Genomic DNA, 22,355 nt, shown 5'->3' on the forward strand with positions numbered 1-22,355 from the left:
GCACGGAATTTGAAGTGTTTCCAGGCCAAATTGGCATTGGCCACAGGTATGAAAGTTGCTCTACTCATTGAGATCTTTGATTCTGTATTTTTTGAGAATTTTTGGAAATAGTTGGATTTTCCGGCGAGCCGGGGCTGCCGACCGCCACCCGCGGCGGCCCGTGCGGCGGCGCGTGGCCAATGGGCCGCCAATGTCATTCTTAGCATGTGTTTAAGGTTCTAGGTTTAGTTTTGATAATTGATGGACGTAAATTGAGTAATTGAACCTAAGTTCGTTTCGATTCGTGGTTAGGTGAAAATGTGAATTTACGATCCAACCGTCGGATCGTCACCAAACTTTGATACGTTGTAATACGTAATATTTGAGGATTATAGGAACTTACGGATCGGGAATCCGATTCACGGATCCTTCGGAATTAGAGTTGTAAATTCATAAAATAGAATGTTAACCGTCACTTGGTTTTGACAATTGACGGAGATCCGACCGTTGGATGGTAATGAAATTTTAGGATGATGTCCTAGAGGTATATTGTGGACCTCTGGAAGTTATGGATTTGAAATCTGAGTTGCAGATCTTCCGGATCGAACTACGTAGTGACGTGTCTTATATAAGTTATATATTCTATCGATATGAATTCTGAGGTTGGATTTGATTATCGTTCTAGGCGCTGATCGTCACGACGCCTTGATGTGTGGTGCTAGGGAGTTGTTGGGCGAACTTCAGGTGAGTGGGCAATTTTTGTTTTTCGTATTACCTATATACTATTAATTGTCCCAGAAATTGAATTTATATGAAAGTATGTTTTCAATTGCCATGATGCATATTATAAATTATATGAATTGATATTGATGCATATATATATATATATATGTGTGAATTGGTGCTGTGGACGCACAGGTGAGTATCAGGTGAGTTTATATGGTTTATATGAATGAATGATGATGTGAATTATGTTGAGAGCTCGTAACCTGCACCCCTAGTGTTAGTGCTTATGTTATTCACCCTGCATCACACGCTCACCTTGGATCCAAGTAGATGCTATTTGTACAGACCACTAGAGGTGGTTCCGACATGCTAGTCGTACAGACCACTAGAGGTGGTTCCGACATGCCAGTCGTATAGACCATTAGAGGGGTTCCGACTGGTAGGTGACCTTAGATTATGTGCACAGATGATTAATGAGAGAAGCACTAGAGCGTATTATTTCACCATCTTAGTCGTACAGACTACTATAGGTAGTTCCGACTTATGTGCAGTGTAGTGCCGTACAGGTCACAGTTGGTGATTCCGGCAGGGCCGTACAGGTCACAGTTGGTGACTTCGGCTGGATGGGATATTGAGCTATAGAATTAGCCGTACAGGATCACTGTAGGGTCTCCGGTTGATTTATTATTTCACCTGAATTATATTGATGCATTCACATTATATTTTGGCATATGGCTTGGCATGGCATATTCTTTCTGAAAAGCGTTGAAGGATTATAATTTGAGCTTTTGATGATATATATATATATATATATATATATATATATATATATATATATATATATATATATATATATATATGATTATATATTATTATGTTATTTTCTAGGAAAGTATACGGGTTTTACAGCGAGGGGCTAGAAATGTTTTAAAGGAAATGTTTTCGAAAAACTTTGTTGTACTGATCCACTCAATTTTGTTTTGCGTCCCTCCAGGTTCTAGTTAGCAGAGCTTTGGTGGCTACGAGGAATTCAGTGGTGTTCTGACAAAAGTCACAAAAGTAGGACCCCCCTCGGGTGTTTCATCATAGTAATTGCATTTTTTAAGCTTCCGAACTGTGTAAATGGTTACGTCACACTCATGTGACGGCCAGCACGCCCTCCTTCGAGACGGGGTGTGTCAGAATTTAAATATTTTTAGGTTAAAATGTTCATAAAATTAATTTAGGATAGTCTACATAATTTTTTTTTTAAAAAAAGTTAATTTAAAAAAAAATTAGCCTTAATTCATTTTTTAATAATCTGGGGTTAAAATTTTAGGCCAAAAGGGTTGAAGTAGAAAAGTTGTTTCTGGGCTAAAACCTAAATTTCCTGGGCTAAATATTTTGAGGTTTTAGGTCAGGATTGGAGATGGTCTAAGACCATCTCCAAACCTAGGCTAAAAGCCAAATTACCCCCCCCAAACACTCTCCAACCCATGTTAAAATTTTAGGCTAAATGCCAAATGTTATTTCTGGGCCAAATACGCCCCAGCTTTCCTCCCGGGCTAAATGCCAAATGTTTATCGGAATTTAAATTTTTTTAGATTAAAATGTTCATAAAATTAATTTACAATAATCTACATATTTATTTAAAAAAAAAATTGATTTAAGAAAAAATTAGCCTAAGTTCATTCTTTAATAATTCCGAGCTAAAATTTTAGGGCAGAAGGGTTGGAGCAGAAAAGATGTTTCTAGGCTAAAAACCAAATTTTCCGGGCTAAAAAATTTGGCTTTTAACCCAAAGGTTGGAGATGGTCTAAATGAAAAATAACCATGAGTTGTTTTCATATAAATAGACCCCACTTTTATTACAGGAATAATACATTTAGTTTAAAAAATGCGATCGGTATTTTCCTTTCTCTCCAAATGAAAATTAAGGATCTAAACCTTTTAAAAATAATTTTATAAATGTGAATGAACAAAATTGATTGCTAGATGAGAAACTGCAAGAATGGGAGTTTGATTTTTCGGAAGTGGCCATTTACCACAGTGATGGAAAAATATTGAGCCCTTGCATGACGGTATGGGTTCGAACACCATCAGTAACCAATCTAACATATAATTTAACAAAACCTAGTATTTGATAAGAAAAAAAAAAGGAGTCTGATTTTTCTCTAATCCTACCCAGTCCAATTTAATTATTTTTGCTCAACAAGATTAGTTTGGAAGCAAAATCTTGAAACTCCAATTTAGTTGGACTGATGTATAATAGTTATCAAAAACCCAAAAACAAAACTAACTTCAATAACGCCCACCCATTTTGTCCACTTTTTCAACCTAATATTGTTTTTTCATCTTTAGGACATGATTTAGTTGATGAAATGTTTGAAGAGCAAACAACTTGGCAGGACACAATCTATCTAACATGAAGAGTGGCAGTATGTCCCCTTCTGTTCAATGAAACACATAAGGATATCGAAATTAAGTGGTTAATATGGTACATTACTGTTCTTTTAGACGAGCCAGTTGACATAACAACAAAAGACAAAATATACATATAGGCAACTGGCCTTGTAATACTTATGCTTGGCCTTCGTTTGCAGGAGGCATTTCATCAGAAGAAGCTTCATATATTATACTTCTATCTTGATTTCGTAACTCGAATTGATCCTCCGCCGCAGTTTGTCTTCCACTAAATGAAAAGAAGAAACAATAAGACATGTCTGTGTTATGCAGAGGGCAGACATAATGGAGCAGAAATTCACAGCATAACAGATTGCTTACAGATTGCTTACCTGGTGACAAGGTAGGACTCACAGCTCCTATCTTGCGGTGAAGAACAACTTCAAACAAAAACTCAATCTTGTTAATCAAGACAAAGACACATATATCACCAATTTCTAAACCATTGTCGTTCACAAATAGCCTCCAACCACTAAGGAATCTGCAGTGTCCAGCTACATCAAATCCAACTTTAACAGGCCAGGTTGTTCCATCAGAAACCCGAAGGGTAGCATCAGAAGGCCTCACAGTGAGATGTGCCTTGACAAACATAACTGGCAAAGCCTGAAAAAAGAAAAGCAGGAAAGAGTTGAAAGACAAACAAATTTACACAGAATATGTATGATTTTACGTTTCTCTGTACATGTACAAAATTACAAATAGAGTGAGTTTATTTTGATGGCCTAGTAGGGTTACTCCATAGAAAGCTTACCAGATAACCATAATGGGTATATGAGAACCGCAGTGGAACCTTGAAAAAAGGGTTTCGATATTCAAAATCATTGCCTTTCTGAAGAGCAACAGCTTTCTCAGTTCTTGTAGCCCTTGGATGCATCGATAATTCATATTCTCTATCATCAGTTACTTCATCTTTGATTTGAATATTGGCATGAGTCGCACGACTAGTCCCAGTTCCATAAGCCAAGCCTTTTTGACCTTGGTTATCTACATTCTGCTTTCCATGATTTCTTGGTGTCTTTCTGTGAACTGCATTGCCATGTGCCTCCTCATGAGGTCTGTCCCTCTTCCTAATAACCATCACAAACTCCTTTTTGCATCCATTTCTTCCGTATATGTCAACATAGAATCCCAATTTTTCATAATATCGAAAAACTAGGAACTCACAAAGCTGGAAACCATTGTCCTGCACAAATTCCTTCCAACCCTTTTGGAAAAAGAACCTGTCATTACGTTTTTCCAGACTAACAGGCCAAGTTCCACCTGGGGTCTGAAGATGGGTCTCTTGAGGTACCTTTCCATCAAAATGCACGAGAAAAGCCAGCGGGATTTGCTGTAACATAGAAATGAATCTTATGATCCAACTGGCAACATATAATTTACATCAAGATCAGCATACATAGCAAACTTATTTTCAGCCAATGAAAATTAAAACAAAAGGCAAATAGTTAGGTAAGTGATTTATATGCACACGCTTGTTTATATTTGGCCTTTGGAAAGATGAATCAACGGGACATAACTAAACAAGGGCATGCAGGAGAAAGGGTGTTCCTAAAATCTACGCAGGGAGCTATGGTAGATATGGGATGCCATGTACATAAATTATCACAAATAAGGAGAAATTTATGCCCCGATCCTTAGTGGTTGCTTGGTATCCTTCTTGGATCCATTTTTTTTTTTTTTGAAAATAATGAGTATTAAGTAATTTAGCTACATTCGTCATGTTTGAAAACAAAAAATAGGATCCAAGAAGGATTCCAAACAGACCTTAATTATTTTACAGATTCAATCGAAGTTATGGTTTTTCCACTGAGCAGGATGAAATTAGAAGAGGATTAAGACCACATTGCTAATAATTAGACTCCAAAAGACAGAATATGAACAAAACAAAGGCGATTTACAAATAGAACAAAAACTCATTAATCCAATTGGGAAATTACATCAAAACGAAGCAACAGTCATACAAAATACAAACATCAAATGATTTATGTGATCAATCCATAACATGAAACTTGAGTGCTGTAAATACTGTTTACTCAAAGCTATTAGGTTTGAATCGTGGGAACTCCAAAGATTATCCACTGTGATATAACAATGCAATTTTTTTTTTCTGTTGACTTCCGGTAAATAATTAAAGGAATTTTCTTTTCTGTTTTTATTTTATGTAAAGTGTAAAGAGAGAGTAGATAATAGGAGGGCGCTGGACTTACCAACTGGGTGGAGAAGTCATCTACAAGAACCTTGAAAAAAGTGGGTGCTCTTACTGCATTTGATCTTGCCATCACCATTTTCTTCTTCCTCTTCAGCGCTTCTCTTCTGAACGGAGAAATGGTCAAAGACTCAGAACCGTCCTTGGTTTGGTGTGTGTTGAGCATTTCAAGGAATCTGTGTTTATGTATACCTTCAGCATAATCTTCGAGTGACAAAATTTAAACCAAATTTGTAAAAAAAATGATATATCATAAATAAAAAATAGGGACACTTTGGATGCGATCTTTAGCTATCAATATTCTTTGATTGAAACCTTGTTAGTTTTTAGTTTTTGATTGAGGTCCCTAACATTAATGTAATAATGTAAGTTACTATATTTTTTAAATTAAAAATTAAAAATTAAAATTTGTAATTGTTTATATTAATGAGATTTTAAATAAAACCCATAATTTATGGGATTAAAAATAATAAAATATAAATTATACTCTCTACTATATATTGTGTGTGTGTATATATACATATATGTATGGGTACATTAACCAAAATTAACAAAAAAAGTTATTGTACCAAAACATGAATACATTCTCAAATCAACGAAAAAGAATGTACCCATATAAGTTTAAACATGGATTAAAAACTTTGAATGGATTTTATATTAAAAAAGGGTACATTTTATATATAACAAATTGATATATTTGAGAATGGGTACATTTAAGATTAAAAAAATTGAAAAATTATATGTATGGGTACATTTAAGATTAAAAATTAAGAATCTTTTTATATATAAAAAAAACTAATAGGTACAAACTTAATTTAATTTAATTTTTTATTATTTTGGAAATGTTTGAATTGAAAATTAATTAGAAGCTTAATAGAGGTGTGAGTATTAAACCCTAAATTAATTACTAATTTTTATATTATAAAATTATATAATAAACATGTAAATTCATTATCACATTAATGCTAGGGACTTGAATCAAAATTTGATAACTAATAAGGTCTTAGTTAATAAACAGTAAGAACTAGGGAGCGGATACTAATTTTTCCTAAAAAATAAGCACATAAATTAACATTTAAATTATAATTCAATCATCAACACTCATATCATTTGATTTGTAAAATTAATTTAAAAAATCGATATTTCTAACATTAATCATAACTTTATGAATACTTTGTTAATTTTTTCTTTTCCGAGAGGTGGACACTTGTACCCTAGCATTACCTCCTGTTTATTAGTGGTGGATACGTTGGAATCACCTGCATTTAAGAAGTGTTGAACAATCTGGCGAAAACTTAACCCAAATAAAAAAAATAAAAAAAGAGCAATCTGACGAAAGTGTTATTTATGGGAGTTCAAGTTGGACTGGTGTTATTATTTTTGACATTGAAAATTTTGAATTCCCCCAAAAATTCGGATCCAAATATGTTTTGAGAAATTGGATTGAAAATTAGAACGTATTTAGAGATTTTGCGAATTTTGAATTTATGACAAGAAAGTTTTTTTAAGTGTTTCGAACTTTTGTAAGTATTCTGATTTTTTAAGTTATTTACTAAAAATATTTATTTTGTAATCAACTTGACTTTTGTATTTTATTGTTATTTTTTTGTAAGTTTTGTTGATTATTTTTATACTTGTTGGAGTAAAAAATTACATGCGAAAATCCAAAAATTACACGATTTGTACAATCTTATCACATGGGCAGCTATATACACAGTTTTTTTTTTTTTTTTTTTTCTCATTATGCTTTCTTTCATAAGCGGAACCTACTTAACAACATCTAATAAAAGAATACTTATCTTTACTAGTTTAAAAAGCTCAAGAATATCAAAGTTATAAATGGTTTTCTTTACAAGCTGTAAAACTTTCAGAAAAAGTACATATACATGATATTCCCTGTCATTTTTACATTCTTTGAACTCATCAAGTTTATCACTACTTGTAGTTTTTCAAACTCCTTAAGTAAAGGTGTTGTGCAATTATTTCTCAACCTCCTTTATCCTCCAATTATTGTTCGCCAACGCGAATCCTCTACCATTTACCTCTACTACTCAGTTCATCGAGTCTTTCCTCCAAGGATCTCCTATGGGGGTGGTTTGTAGCTTTTAAAGTGCAATATGCATTATTTGGTAAGATTAGAAAGCGCTCAAAGCGCGGGTGGCTTGCCTACCCCCATTTTTCGTTCACCCTCGTAGTTCTTTAGTCATTCTTCTAAGTGGAGGGGGCTTGTCCTATCGATCTTGACGAGAATGGACTTCTCCGTAATGTAATAGAAGAGTAATGGTTCAATTCCCCAAGTTTTGTTCCTTCTTGACTAGACAAAGGAGATATTAATTCAATTCAAGCGAGTAAGGGCTTGGCTTGACTTTGTGTTCTACCTTAATCGGGTTAGAGACGAAGATTGGAAAGTTCATCATTCAATGGTGGGGTGCTTATATAAAAGAAGACGTCACTCAACAAGTGGTAGAATTTGATAGGGTATCGCTTTGACACTGGGGAAATCCATAGGTTTGGATAGAGTCTCGCCCATAAATAAAGGAGGAGTATGCGCACTACCGTGCTACGACTACACATTTTATCGGATTAGATAGCCTTTTGGGCAACCAACCAAACCTGGCACATCAAATTGTTGATCGATGGAGATTGCTGTTTTATTAGTTTTTCAAGTCTACATTTTTTTTTTGTATGCTATGATGAGCTGCTCCTTTTTTTTGTCAAAGAGTAAAATTCATTACTAACAAACATAAGCACAACAGAGGCCAAGTTACAAGTAATGTGCAGATAAAAATGGGAAGACAAAGTCACAAGCCCAAGCTTGGAGCCCAACACACCCAAACAAACCACACCAAAAAAAAAAAATTCCTAAAAAGCTAGTCTTCTTGAAGCTTCAGACGCCAATGCCGACGCCGCCATAGGAGAACCACCCAACAATTGTCACGATCAGCCTCCCATTATGAGCACTTAAGATCACACCATCAAGAACCCCATAAATGGTGAAGAAAGAAGCACAACGTCCTCAAAGTACCAGCAAGAACTGCCGCTAGGAGAACAAGGAAACACGTAGGGAGAACCCACGAGCAACAAAGCCGACAAGGGTGAACTACAGGAAAGACCAACAACGGTCAAGGGTGGTCATGCTAACACCCGAGTTAAAACTCTACACATCCTCCTAAAGATTCATGACAAATTGCAGTAAACGAAGATGGTAACCGACTGGAATTGACAACATAAGAATGGGTCAAAAGAAGGGGGCATCCCGAACATACACCGAGGTATTGACAGTGATTCTCAAATATCGCAGAATAGAATGTAATACGATGAGATAGAATCTAATAGAAACAAAGACACAGGGAACAAGTTATCTACTCTTAACAATTAAACGGAACCTTTTATTCCGAATTAAAGAATTCAGAATGAATCAAATCTCCCTAGGTAGGATTCGAACCTACGACCAGTCAGTTAACAGCTGATCGCTCTACCACTGAGCTACTGAGGAACAATAGGAGATTAGATCTCATAGAGTTCAATTTCCGTTATCAACCCATGACCAATATGAGCTCGAAGTTTTCTTTGTAACCCCCGAAACTGCTTCGTAGTGGCTTCGCTCCATGCCTCATTTCATAGGAAACCTCAAAATGGTTCTATTTCATTATGGATGATGGGACCAAATGATGCAGATGATGGAAGGTGAGATAAAAGGTAAAAAAAGAAGGGAGCTTTAATGAAAAGGACTTGGGCCAACAAATATTTAACAAAAAACCATCCTAAAATGTTATTTAACCAAAAGAGCTCAAAGTTTAATAAAAAACCATAAAAAACTATTGTCTACCTTTTTCGTGCCCTTATATCCTCCTCTTCCTTGTCATCGTCCTCATCCTCATCCTCTTATCTGCACCACGAACAATTTATAGTGTTAGTATTTTATTCCAATCAGATCTAATAAAGACCTACGGTCTCGGTGATGTACGTACATATCAAAAAAAAAAAAAAAAAAAAAAACCAAAACATAAAACTGTTTCTGGAGAACCCAAAACATAGCACTGTTTCTGGAAAAAAAAAAAAAAATCAGATACAGTGTTTGTTTTTTCTATGCATAAACAAACACTATATTTGGAAAGAAAAGAACCAAAATCCGGAAACAATGACTTAAATTCCAGAAACAGTGACTTAGATTCCAAAAACAGTGACTCAGATTCTAGAAATAGTCTATGTTTTAACCCTTGATTGTTTCTTTTCTTTCATGCATCAGTTGATTATATTTAAGAAGCAGGATGCTTATTTTGTTTTGAATCCAAATACAATGAATTTCACTATTTCTTTTCTAGCTTACAATTGATAAACAGTGTGTCTATTTCATTTAGATCCAGAAACAGTGACTTAGATTCCATAAATAGTGTTACTTAAAATCCAGAAACAGTTTATTTTTACAGTCCAGAAACAATGACCCGTCATTATTATTGAATAACATGCAGATCTCAAATTTATTTTCTGGAGAAATAAATGATGAACTCTACTAATGAAGAAAAATTGAAAATTAGTACATCGAATACTTTATGAATAATAACGACGATCACGTTTCAACGAAATAATACAAAATATTAATTAAATAGCATGAGGATCTATATTTTTGTTTCAAAGAAAAAGAAGAAGGCTGCAAAACAACGATGAACTTCATTAATGACGAAAATCTGGAACTCAACCTAAAAAAGTTAGGGGTAAAATCGACAAATCATAATTTATTATAATTAGGCCATTTTTAGTTGGACTACTTTAATATGAGCCTTGTACTAATCTTAAACAAAACTTATAACATGGTTTTTGATTAAAACTAAAACTTTTCAAGCTCTTTTCATTAGTTTTTCTAAAAAAGAAAGGATAGAAGGAGATCGTGAAAATTGCAGGGAATGGGAGGAAAATTTGCAGGCAACAAAAAGAGCTAGAAAAAATTGAAACCAAACAAACCACACATGAAAAACATGGGACTGGCATCGACCCTAACGAAAGCTATATGGCAGGCACCGACGCAAATCGAAAATTACGAAAGACCACTCACACAATGGTGAGAAAGACTCTCACAGGGGAGAGAAAGGTAAAGTCTTTGAATTAGTCCTCTAGGTCTTCTTTTATTGTAATTTTCTTTTGTGGAGTTAGGCTTTGTTTGGCTATCTTGGAATCTCTCTTTTTTCCACTGTCTCTGCCAATCTCAAACAGGACCAGCTGGGTTGTTGTGGAGGTCGCACAAATCCAATCCAACAGGCTACCAGAGACTGGCTCTTGGAGTCTCCTTTTGAGTTGTCTCTATCTTGTACTAACTTTTTATTTGAATGGAATGTACTTTGAGTGACCACTCTAGAGTGCTATTTCAAAACGGCATTTTAATGAATAATGTAGAGTTCTTTTCTTTTAATATGTTTTCATTTTATGATAAGAAAAAGGAGGCAGCTTCCAATTATAATAGTAGTCACACAACTTCACATGCCACTAAATAATCCTTACTCTCACAATAGAGTATTCCTATTAAGATGAACTGTTCAAAATGACAACTGAAATATAAAACACAACATATAAGATTCTAGATTGATCTTTCGAAAGGGATCAGGAGGCACAACGTATAAACTCAACTTAGGGGTATTTATGTTTGCACATCATTAAATTTACAGACACTTTGTTCCTCTGCTCTTAATACTCAATTCACCTTGGTAGCAGTCACTCATTCAGATTCAGTCTTCTCCTTCAGTTATTCACGTTGCAAGTCGCAGCATTCTATCCGCTGCCGGGAAATGACAACATCAAACAAAGGTTTGGTGGTGTTAATCACAGTAAAGACACACTCATCGCCAATTGCCAAACTGTTCTCTCGCACAAATTGCTTCCAACGTCCCAGCAATCTGCAATCTTCCGGTGTCGTATTGTTCGAATTTGACACACCAAGTTCTTCCACCCAAAACCCGAAGGATGACATAACCAACAGTCCGGTTAAGGTGTTTCTTGATAAACTGGGATGGCAAACTCTGAAAAATAAAAAAAAAGAAAGGGGAAAAGCAGTCAAGTCAATAATAAAATTTAGGAAACAATGCGTATGATGGCCTTGGGATGACAATTGCATCTGCTAAATTCGTTATCTGCGGTATCCCCAAACGGGGTGACGGCTCTATAGAAAGCTTGCCAAGTAGCATCGATATAGATATGTGCGTGTCATAGCAACCTTGAGAGGAGGGTGTCGATCAGATATGAAACCACTAGGTCTCTCAAGAGCTGTGGCTTTTGCACTTGCAGCTGGAACATTAGCTTTGCCTGTTGAATTAATACAATAAGGATATTAATTACAAGTTAGAGACTTGGAATATAATGGCAGAAAACACAAGGAGGTGAAAATGGAGAACAAAATTCTGTTCTCAAGTTTCACTTCGACAAATGTGGATCTCTGCTTTTCGTTGTCTTCTCAAACATCATTTCGTACTGCTGAGAGTTTCTAATTAGTCGGATTGATGTGGAACCACATTGAACAAGTTCGATGTTGGTTTTCGCCTTACCACGTGAACTTGGTCTGTTTTTCTTGCGAGGTCGTGGACAAGACAGTAGAGATTTCTCCCTTGTTTTTCTTGGGCAGGGTGTATGATTCTCCCCAATTTCAACAGAACCAACATCCAAATCATCACCAGACTCATGATAGGAAATATCATGGGAATCATCGCCGGATTTTTCATCTTCATCAGTTTTTTCCGCCGTATTTTGTAGGGGATATTCAATCTCTGTGCAGCTTCTCTCTAATATCAGAACCCTGAATTTTGAATTCCCTTCATACCCTAAAACCAGCAAGTGACCATAATCCAGAGAGTAAAAACTAGAGAAGTCCTGCCAACCATTCTCAAACCAGACCTCACCATCCCATTTTCGAAGTTCTATTTTCCATTCTAAGGCACTTGGAACCTTGAAAAATACTGGATTGGACATATTGTCTCCATATTTCGTCACAAATTTCGGTGGAATTTTCTGCACAACAGCGAAAGTTTCAGTATTTGGTCTTTTAGTATAAAACACTCATCTTTTTCGGGCAAGAAATTAATCAACTCATCAGTACTATCTAAGCCTAACAACAGTAGAGATTAATCACCTCAATATGATCTAGGCCTAACTACAACAGAAAACATGAGAGAGAGAGAGGCTTACAATTTTCTTGTCTCTGGAAGTGTCATTGAGAACGATCTTGAAGAAATGAGGAACGGCAGGGGGAAATGTCGGGCGGTCATCGATTTCTTCGGGTAGAAAAGCCATAGGTGCTCCAAAGCTTATGAGCAAAATGCAGGATCTACTAGATGGAATCTGATGGCTTAGTACCAAGGAAAAGGTATACAAGAGGAGGTCTGCAATTATGTAATTGGTAGTTGAAAGCAAAAGATTTATTCAAAGAGGCCAGCAGCTCAACGTCATTTTCTTGATGGAATCAGTATGCTTGGTTTTTCTTTTGCAAATTATGGAAGGAGTGTATGCAGTCTGGTTTCCTTAATCTGAAATGCGTACTAAAGTCACATTATGCAGAAATGGAAATCTCAGAATAAAGAAAAGATGAAAATGAAGGACCGCGGTGCGGGACAGGTACAAGTTTATTTCCATCAAGCATGTTGCGCATGCACGCTCGTAACATTATTTTTCTTCTGTGGTGGAATATTTCCACTAGCATTAGTATTTTTCTTTCATTCTCATAAACCTCATTAACAAAAAAGATATTACAACTTCCAAAGTAAATTTTTTTGAAAAGGCCTTTTTTTTTAAAATTAAACAACGATGTATCATGGAAAAAGCCTAATAGATTGGGACATAGATGAACTGAACATGGTGTATTTAAGTAAAAAGTACATTGTCCAAATTCGTAATCTCAACCTTAAAATGTATCCATATACAAAATAAATATTACCCGAAGAAAACAACAATTCAAACCCTTGCAGCTCAACACATTTTGTCACCACGCAAGCGACTCTACACATCGACCAACTATCACGCAAACACCAGAATTGCATTTGACACTGACAAAGCACCAAAGTGACACTACAATATTAATTGTAAACACGTGATGTTATTTAGATACACAAAACTGACATATTTGCTGATAGACTCTCTAATACATGCAAGAGTGTCCAAATAGTTTTATGCTAGTTTTACGAATACTAAACAGCAGCAATGCATATTTCATTTTGTTAGTTTGATATAGCTAATAATTACATGAAAGGTAAATTACGTGAACAATTTTTATGAACATAAGGAGAATTCAAAAACCACAAAAAATAAAAAATCAGTACATCACGCAATTAAAGAAAGGAGTCTGAAAATGTCCTTGGCTAAGTTAAAAAACAAAAAGCCATAAAAACCAGTGGTACAAGGACATTTCACCGAATTGTCAAAGTTAGATATAGTGAAACTTGTGACTTGTGAGGGTGTCTTCAGAACGAATTCAAGTTAGAATTTTGTCCCAGGATCCTAAAAACTCAGGACCAGCACTAGCTTTTGGACTCCAACTTGTTCTCCTTTTCAGTTTTTCTTGTGGGACTGCGGTACTATTGGAGATCTCCCCTCCGATTTTGGGCAGGGTGGAAAATCACTTTCTTCTATCTCAAGCACTTTTTTTTCCCCCATCATCATGGACTCGAAAAAGGACGACATCAAACAAAGCTTTAGTGTTGTTGGTATTCAACACAAAAGCGCACACATCATCAAGTACCAAATTATTGTCACGCACAAATTCCAACCAACCTCTACAGAAAGTGAAATTGGATTTCTTTTATCGTAATTCATATCAACATGCCAAGTTCTCCCATCCGAAGCTCGAAGGGTAACCTTACTAGAATCCCTCACAAGATGTAGATTGCGATACTCAGAGGGCAACCACTAAAGAAAAATAAAAACAAAAACAAGAAAAAAAGAGTAAGGAAATCTACTGATACAAGTAAACATACTTTGTGATGGTCTTGAATGGCTTACCAAGAATCGTCGAAGATAAGTTGGCTTCATGGCAACATGGAAAGAAGAAGGGTTTTGAGATTTGAAGACCTCAGCTCTATCAAGAGCTGTAGCTTTTCCATTCTTAGTCAATGGATTCATCCTCCCAACATACCCAGGTCTTTGTTTCTTGAATCTTCGAGTATTAGATTTGCCTTCTCCACGTTTATTAGCGGGAAAATTATCTTTTCCTGTTAAAGATTGCAATATATAGAACATTACAAGCAAACCCTTAATGGCAGAAAACAAAATAACATGTATTAAAAATAGAAACACATGTTTGGCAATTTTTCATTTCTTTTCAACTTTTCCAATGCCTTCTCGAACGTCATTTGACGAAAGTTGAATGATCAAACTATGATATGGAACCACATTATGTGTAATAGTGTAAGGTGATGTTGAGTTAGGCTTTACCACTTGAACTTGTTCTGTTTTTCTTGTGAGGCCTAGTACAAGGAAATGTAGATTTCCCCCTATGGGTTGAATAATCGTCTAAATCATCATCTTGATCAGCTGATTCCATCTGGGGCATTGCTTGTGGATAGTCAATCTCTGTGCAACTTCTATCAAATATGAACACGTTGAATTTGGAATTCCCTTCATATTGAAATACTAGCCAGTGACCGCAGCGTAGAGAGTAAAACTCAGAGAAGTCTGGCCAACCATTTGTTGTGCTTTGGCCTGTTATCTCACCAACTTATAAACCCACAGTTGAACAATTTAAAATACAAGAAATAAAGACACCAAGAGAATTACGAGGTTCGGCAAAAACCTGCCTACGTCCCCGGAGAGATATTGCTCTTCACTATGAGAATAACTAGTACAAAATATACATGAGTTAAATTGACATAACCCAAACCCCAATCTCTTGTACACTCACATAATTTTTCCAAGAGCCTCACTCTCCCCAAGAGTTTCTTACTCTCACTCTATTTTCTTTTCCGTCTGTGTTTTCCGGATGCACTCCTTCTTTCTTCACACTCGGAAAGCATTCCTTTTATATCCAATGCAAGCAATTCCTTGCATTTAAATAAAGGCCATCATTTTCATCCCCCAGCTTCCATGATGATTATGTCTCCAAAGTAAAAAGCAAACCTTGCTTTTCCTTTATCATTCCACACGCCACCTTCACGTGAAGAATGCAAATGGAAAACATAAAGTAGACCTTTTTTCATGCATAGAAAGCATACATATTTACGTGCAAATAAACACAAAGACAACACTTTGCTACAGCCATTTCCCTGTAGCACATAAAGCTAAACTATCAAAATTGTTGCCAACTCAAACTATGAGCCAATCACAACAATCTCCACCTTGGCGAATACACCATGCAAAAATCCTTGCACCCATCACCAAAACTCATTGGCCTTACGTATCAGCATACACACCCTGAATCAACCTCGTTGGTCCTGTTCCGATTCAGTCACTGCCAATGCATGTGCAGCTGCTGCAAGCTAAAAAACACCATTTAGCTTCAGACAGGATCTCGACACATCCTCGTCTCCTCCTGTAGGATTTTCCCCTCTTTATTGTCTGCAACTTGGAAACTCGTCAGTGCACCCGTTTCCAGCAACAACCCATCGAGCCAGACAAAATTCCCCACACTTCTCTTCCTTCAGGACCATCTCATCACCTGTGAATCCTATAGCTCCACCTGCTGCAAATCCCTTGCAACACTCGAGACTAAACATCACCAAGAGAAGTGTTGCTTCGAGTACCTAGAGGGCATACTCGAAGTCTTCTGCCACAAAATTGCTACTACTCGGACCAAGATCATCCTTTCTTTTTCTCAAAGGACAATTTATCTTTTTATGCCCGAATTCTTTGCAGTTGTAGCATTGTAAACCCTTGCCTCCGGAACCGGATTTGAACCTGTTGTCTCTCTCAGATCCTTCTCCCAATTTTCTTCCACGATTCCAACCTTGAACAGATAAAGCAGTGTTGTGCCCACCATCAACAATGGTCTTCTTCTTTTGAGTATCATAAGACACCAAAGAAGCTTGCACCTGCTCCAAACTTACTGTATCTTTTCCATGCAGTAAGGTTGTCACAAGATTTTCATACGAATCTGGAAGTGAGGTAAGAAGTAAGAGGGCTTTGTCTTCTTCCTCAACCTTGACATCAACTTTTCTCAATTGATCCAAGTATCCGTTGAACTCATTCATGTGGTCCATGAGATTCCCGCCTTCATCCATCTTCAGCTTGTACAGTTTCCGCTTCAAATGCAACTTGTTGGTCAAACTCTTAGCAATATAGAGTTTTTCCAACTTCTCCCAAAGTGCAGGCGCAGAATCTTCATCCATAACATTATTGATAATGTTATCAGCTATACAGTGTCGAATCGTGCTAACACAACGCGCCTCCAGCTCCTCCCACTGGTCATCTGTCATTTCTTGAGGCTTCCCATCTTTTCCCTTCAAAGCTCTAGCCAAGCCTTGTTGAGTCAAGACATCCTTTACTCTCATCTGCCAAAGAGTAAAACTGCCTTTCCCATTAAACTTCTCAACTGTAAATGACATGTTTGTAGTCATCATGGTGAATAACAAATCTGGACCGTCAATGAACCAAAGCTTCCAACAAAGCTCTGATACCAATTGTTGTGCTTTGGCCTGTTATCTCACCAACTTATAAACCCACAGTTGAACAATTTAAAATACAAGAAATAAAGACACCAAGAGAATTACGAGGTTCGGCAAAAACCTGCCTACGTCCCCGGAGAGATATTGCTCTTCACTATGAGAATAACTAGTACAAAATATACATGAGTTAAATTGACATAACCCAAACCCCAATCTCTTGTACACTCACATAATTTTTCCAAGAGCCTCACTCTCCCCAAGAGTTTCTTACTCTCACTCTATTTTCTTTTCCGTCTGTGTTTTCCGGATGCACTCCTTCTTTCTTCACACTCGGAAAGCATTCCTTTTATATCCAATGCAAACAATTCCTTGCATTTAAATAAAGGCCATCATTTTCATCCCTTGCATTTAAATAAAGGCCATCATTTTCATCCCCCAGCTTCCATGATGATTATGTCTCCAAAGTAAAAAGCAAACCTTGCTTTTCCTTTATCATTCCACACGCCACCTTCACGTGAAGAATGCAAATGGAAAACATAAAGTAGACCTTTTTTCATGCATAGAAAGCATACATATTTACGTGCAAATAAACACAAAGACAACACTTTGCTACAGCCATTTCCCTGTAGCACATAAAGCTAAACTATCAAAATTGTTGCCAACTCAAACTATGAGCCAATCACAACACCATTGTCAAACCAAGCCATACCATCCCATCTTCTGAGTTCTACCGGCCATTCTGAACCATTTGGAAGCTTAAGAAGTACTGGGTTTGAAAGCTTATCTCCATATTTCTTCACAAATTTCTTTGGAATACTCTTTGCACAACAGAGATCGTGTTAACTAACTGGTGATAAATTTAAAAAGATGAATTATAGGCTATTTTTGTAGCTAAAAAATGAATCATCTCAAACAATATTGTGGCTAACAATATTATTTAATAGCATAGCGACGGAGACCCATTTCTGAGAGAGAGAGAGAGAGGTGCTTACTAGTTTTCTGTCGCTAGAAGTGTCCTCTAGGATGGCTTTAAAAAAATGGGAAGGCCAGTTATCAGCTTTCCCGTGTACAGTCTTTTTCAAAGCTTTGCCACCAGGTTCTTGGAAGAAAGCTGCATACTGGCTGAGTTAATGTATATGGTCGTGAATAAATAGAGGGATAAAAAAAAAGGTTTAATAACTCAATTTTTTTCCATTCTAAATGTTACTTTAAGGTAATACTGCAAAACTATATGGTTAAACCACATTTTATAAATCGTATGATGTGATTGTTGATAATTAAATTACGAGTCTTTTAAAGATAACGGCTTATGACAAATGATTTTTAGAATATAACCGGGAAGGTTTTCAATGTCTAAAAAAGATCCTTCATTTTAATACACCATGACATGTCACTAATAATAAACCACATGTTTTACTACTATTTACAAGAATGTCATCCTTATTGTCTGCAATGTAACCTCTACCATCAAAATTTGAAAAATGCAACAGTTACATCATTATCACTCATAAAAGTAACATTCATCTTCATTGTCTAAAAAATGTCATCTTTATTGTCTATAACTACCTACTTTTTGTTTTTTTTGTTTTGTTTTTTGTTTTTATTTATATTTATTCAAATTTTATATTGTGTGGAGAATGCACTAATTTATGTCCGATAGTTTCTGTACGGTCAATTAAGTACGTTATATAGTTTAGGTCTGATAGATTTGATATGGTCAATTTGGTATGATTTGTATTTTTTATGTTTTAGTTCACCTGGTTCGATAATTTAGGTCTGATAGATTAGGTCCGATAAATTAGGTACGTTATATAGTTTAGGTCCAATCAATTCGGTACAGTCAATTAGGTTGTGATTCACATTCCATTTTTCCTACATACAAAATTGTTCTCTTCATTTATCTTTGGATTCATTATTAATTTATTGAATCCGAAACTATAAAAATAAAAAAGAATGCATTGAGAATATAGGTACACTATATTGTTCTACATACAAAATTGTTCATCATTTGGGTACTGTCAATTAGGTCCTAAGTGTAGGTTCGATCAATTCGGTACGATGAATTAGGTGTGATTTCACATTCCATGTTCTCTATTTTTTTTTTGTCATTTATCTCTGGATTCACCTTCAATTTGGCGTCTAAAAGCCCCTTTTTTCTTCTTTTTTTTAGAATACAACGAGAATTTGGTTTCTAAGTTTTCTGCCTTTTTTTTGTTTGATCATGGTTTTTGAGTTTTATGGGTTCTTCGATTGGAATAACACATGGCGGTTTATGGTAATGTTATTGTTATAACGAAGATGTTATTTATGGATCTAGTTAATTAAGCATTCTTGAAAAATTAATTATATATTTGTTTCTCTAATTGGTTTTAAGAGAGTAATAAGGGTAATAGGGAAACTAAAAGTGCATTTTTTTTTGTTTTTTAAAATGATTAAATGTGACATGTTTGACCATTTTTAGTTTTTTTATCTTACATACAATATTATTGAAAAAACAATCTTATATAGAGATTAAAACGAAGTTTTCTATTAAATTATTAAGTGTTGATTAACGAGTTTATTTATTATTGGTAACGCAATATCACATAATTACAAATGTGGTCTAAAACATTGGTCTTCTTAGCATTACTCTTCACTTTATATACACACTATTCATTGTATTGAAAAACCATTCATCCCTTTGTAGAACTCGATGTGCACTTCAAAAATGTCAAATTCAATTATGATAATGCGATGTTTATTGAAAAAAAGGGTTGGAAAGTGTAGCATTATTAGAATATCAAAAGTCCAATTAAAGTATTGTATTTATTTAGGAATGTGCTATCCACACACATTTTTTTACTTCTCACACACCCTCTTAATTTGTAACTATCAGATCGAATGAATTAAAAAAGATCAAATGACATAAATTAACAAGGGATGTGTGAGAAGTCCACACCCCATATATCTAATGGGTAGTGCTAGAGAGATTAAATTTGTAAACAAAATTTGCAAACTAAATAATGTGTCATTAATAAAAATGAGCACGTTTATCAACACTTAAGTTATAATTCAACTATCATAGTCATAACTCAATTTGTATGCCAAGGAAGGCCTCTGCTCTGTTTCATAATCATGCATAAGAAATCTTTGCATGTAATAAGTTAGGGTAAATTACATAGTAGTCCCTCAGGTTTTGAAGTCTATTACAACCCATACAACATCTTTAAAACATTTCACTTTTATACTTTAAGTACTATTTTATTTCAATATAATACATCCGTTAGATTTTCCATCCATTAATCTATTAAATGCTGACGTGGCTGCCACATTTGTGCCACGTGATTGCCAAATGTGTGCCACGTGGCAAATTTTTTTTTTTTTTATTTAAAAAAAAAACCTAAATCTTCTAAATAAATTATAAAACTAATAAAAAATAAAAAAAACAAAAAACCAAAGCCCACTTCATCTTCCCTCCCTCCCCAAAACCCAACCTGCAACCTGCAACCCAGAAGAAGAGGAGGAGGAAAAAAGAGAAAGAAAAAAAAATCATCTTCATCTTCCCCATCCCACCCTTGCAATCATCTTCCTCATCCCCATCCCCAGCCGCATTACTTCTTCTCCCTCCCTTCATCTAAAAGCCTACAAAACCCTAATTTTCCTCCCAAATCGACTGCTCTACTCAGAAGACGACTCCCGCCGCCATGGCCGTTGTCAATAGATTCGACTGCACTAGCTACTATGGCTGCAAAGGCTCCAGATCCACCTTTGAAATGCCTCTCAAGCAAATATCTGATAAAACCAAAAATCCAATTTCAATAAAAGAAAATAAATTTTGGATTGTTGTAATTTTCCAAGAAAATTCAAACAAATTTCCAAAATAATTACATAAATTTTCAAAAATCAATAAAAAGAACAAAGGGTTTTTGTAATTTTCCAAAAAGGCAGATCTTTCATACCTTGATTTGGAGAAGACAACGGCTGGGGGGGCGTTTCTAATGAATTTGTCATGCCTCATCGATGCAAGCAAGAAAGTGTGGTTATAGGAAGAGTCGAAAACGAGGGAATGGGCGAGCTGAAAGAGGGCGAGTCATGTTGCCCAGAAACCTAGTGAAGTGTACCGGGTCTTCGACATCCTCCTTCTTTTCTTCGACTTCTTCTTCCTCTTCGACTTCTTCTTCTTCCTCTTCGACTACTTCATGTGCTGGTTTGATTTGGGGTTTGGATATGACCTGTTGTTGCTTTTTGGAGGGTTTGGTGGAGCTGAGCTTTCTCTTTTTCGCCATTATAGGAGGGGAGCAAGGCGTTGTGGATAAAGGGAATATGTGGGGTCGTGGGGGTGGGGTGGGATGGGGGATTTGGGTTGCAGGGAAGGGGTGGGTTTTTTAGATGGGAGGGGAGGTGAAGAGAGTGAAGGAGGGTGGGGGAATGAGATTCTGGGTTGGAAAATGTAAACGGCGTTGCGGGTTCAGGTTTTTTTTTTATTTTTTTTATTTTTTTTTTAATTTAGAAGATTAAGGTTTTTTTTTAAAAAAAAATATTTTTTTTTGCCACGGGGCATACATTTGGTAGCCATGTGGCATAAATGTGGCAGCCACGTCAGCACTTAACACATCAATGGATGGAAAATGTAACGGAGGTATTATTTTGAAATAAAATAATACGTGAGGTATGAAAGTGAAATGTTTTAAAGATGTTGTATGAGGTCGTAATAGACCTTAAACTTGAGGGGCTACTATGTAATTTACCAATAAGTTATTGAGGAATACTTAGGCTTAGAAGGCGGTTCACGTGAAAACGATCAGAATTCGAACACATTATTTATAGCTCCATTCGTTACATCAGTTTAATAATAAATAAACCACAAAGAAACGACTGATTCATCATGCACTTAAAAGAATGATTGTTCAATTGGTTAGTTGACTGAGATAAACAAACAAAACCAAATTTACCAGATTATTCCTAAAAGAGACAATTGGGGAGATGGAAGGGGGGATGACGGATCTCAGGGTTGGGTCAGTTGGGTTTTCTTGTTTTTATTTTTGGTTATGTTTAATTTATTTTCTTAATTTATTTTTAAAAACATTTATTTTTAAAGTTAACATTGGTTAGTTAGTGGAACACAAGGCAAGCTACTAGGAGGAGAGCAGACAGCGAGATTGATAGTGGTAAGCAAAAACTGTTCCTAAACATCTGATATTTTTTGTTCAAAAGGAAATCATTTCAGAAATTTGTCCCAGGCTACAAGATTTGAACAGAATCACCAGCTGCATCAACATTTTCTTCCATCTCAGCTGGCACTATTTTCTCCCTGTCAATATTGGTACGCTTTGCAGCTTGTCCAGAGCGGAAAAAGACAACGTCAAATAAAGGTTTAGGGCTGTTGTTGATCGACACAAAGACACACACATCACCGCTTTCCAAATTATTGTCACGCACAACTTCCATCC

At 35.8% G+C, this 22,355-nt stretch overlaps 1 protein-coding gene, 1 long non-coding RNA gene, 1 other non-coding gene and 1 pseudogene across 4 annotated transcripts; all 4 read right to left on the bottom strand.

Annotated features, from left to right (window-relative positions):
- Positions 1 to 3,132: 3,132 nt before the first annotated feature.
- LOC126605960 (putative B3 domain-containing protein Os03g0621600) lies at positions 3,133 to 5,538 on the bottom strand. Its single transcript, XM_050273417.1, has 4 exons — positions 5,355 to 5,538; positions 3,899 to 4,477; positions 3,480 to 3,750; positions 3,133 to 3,376 (listed from the first exon to the last, which is right to left on the bottom strand). Exons 1-4 carry the CDS (start codon positions 5,517 to 5,519, stop codon positions 3,318 to 3,320), a joined length of 1,074 nt encoding a protein of 357 aa, XP_050129374.1. The 5' UTR covers positions 5,520 to 5,538; the 3' UTR covers positions 3,133 to 3,317.
- Positions 5,539 to 8,777: 3,239 nt separating this feature from the next.
- On the bottom strand, positions 8,778 to 8,849 carry TRNAN-GUU (transfer RNA asparagine (anticodon GUU)). The gene has a single exon. It is a non-coding gene; the product is annotated as a tRNA-Asn (tRNA).
- A 1,980-nt stretch (positions 8,850 to 10,829) lies between these two features.
- On the bottom strand, positions 10,830 to 13,188 carry LOC126605961 (B3 domain-containing transcription factor VRN1-like; annotated as a pseudogene).
- A 1,272-nt stretch (positions 13,189 to 14,460) lies between these two features.
- LOC126605962 (uncharacterized) lies at positions 14,461 to 18,016 on the bottom strand. 2 transcript variants are annotated; one of them, XR_007617080.1, is made up of 4 exons: positions 17,919 to 18,016; positions 17,626 to 17,744; positions 14,762 to 15,021; positions 14,461 to 14,538 (listed from the first exon to the last, which is right to left on the bottom strand). It is a non-coding gene; the product is annotated as an uncharacterized LOC126605962 (long non-coding RNA). The 2 variants fall into 2 exon arrangements; XR_007617079.1 differs by lacking the exon at positions 17,919 to 18,016 and having other exon boundaries at positions 17,626 to 17,875.
- Positions 18,017 to 22,355: the final 4,339 nt, after the last annotated feature.

This window comes from Malus sylvestris, chromosome 15 (genome assembly GCF_916048215.2).
Source record: "Malus sylvestris chromosome 15, drMalSylv7.2, whole genome shotgun sequence".
Lineage (NCBI taxonomy): Eukaryota > Viridiplantae > Streptophyta > Magnoliopsida > Rosales > Rosaceae > Malus > Malus sylvestris.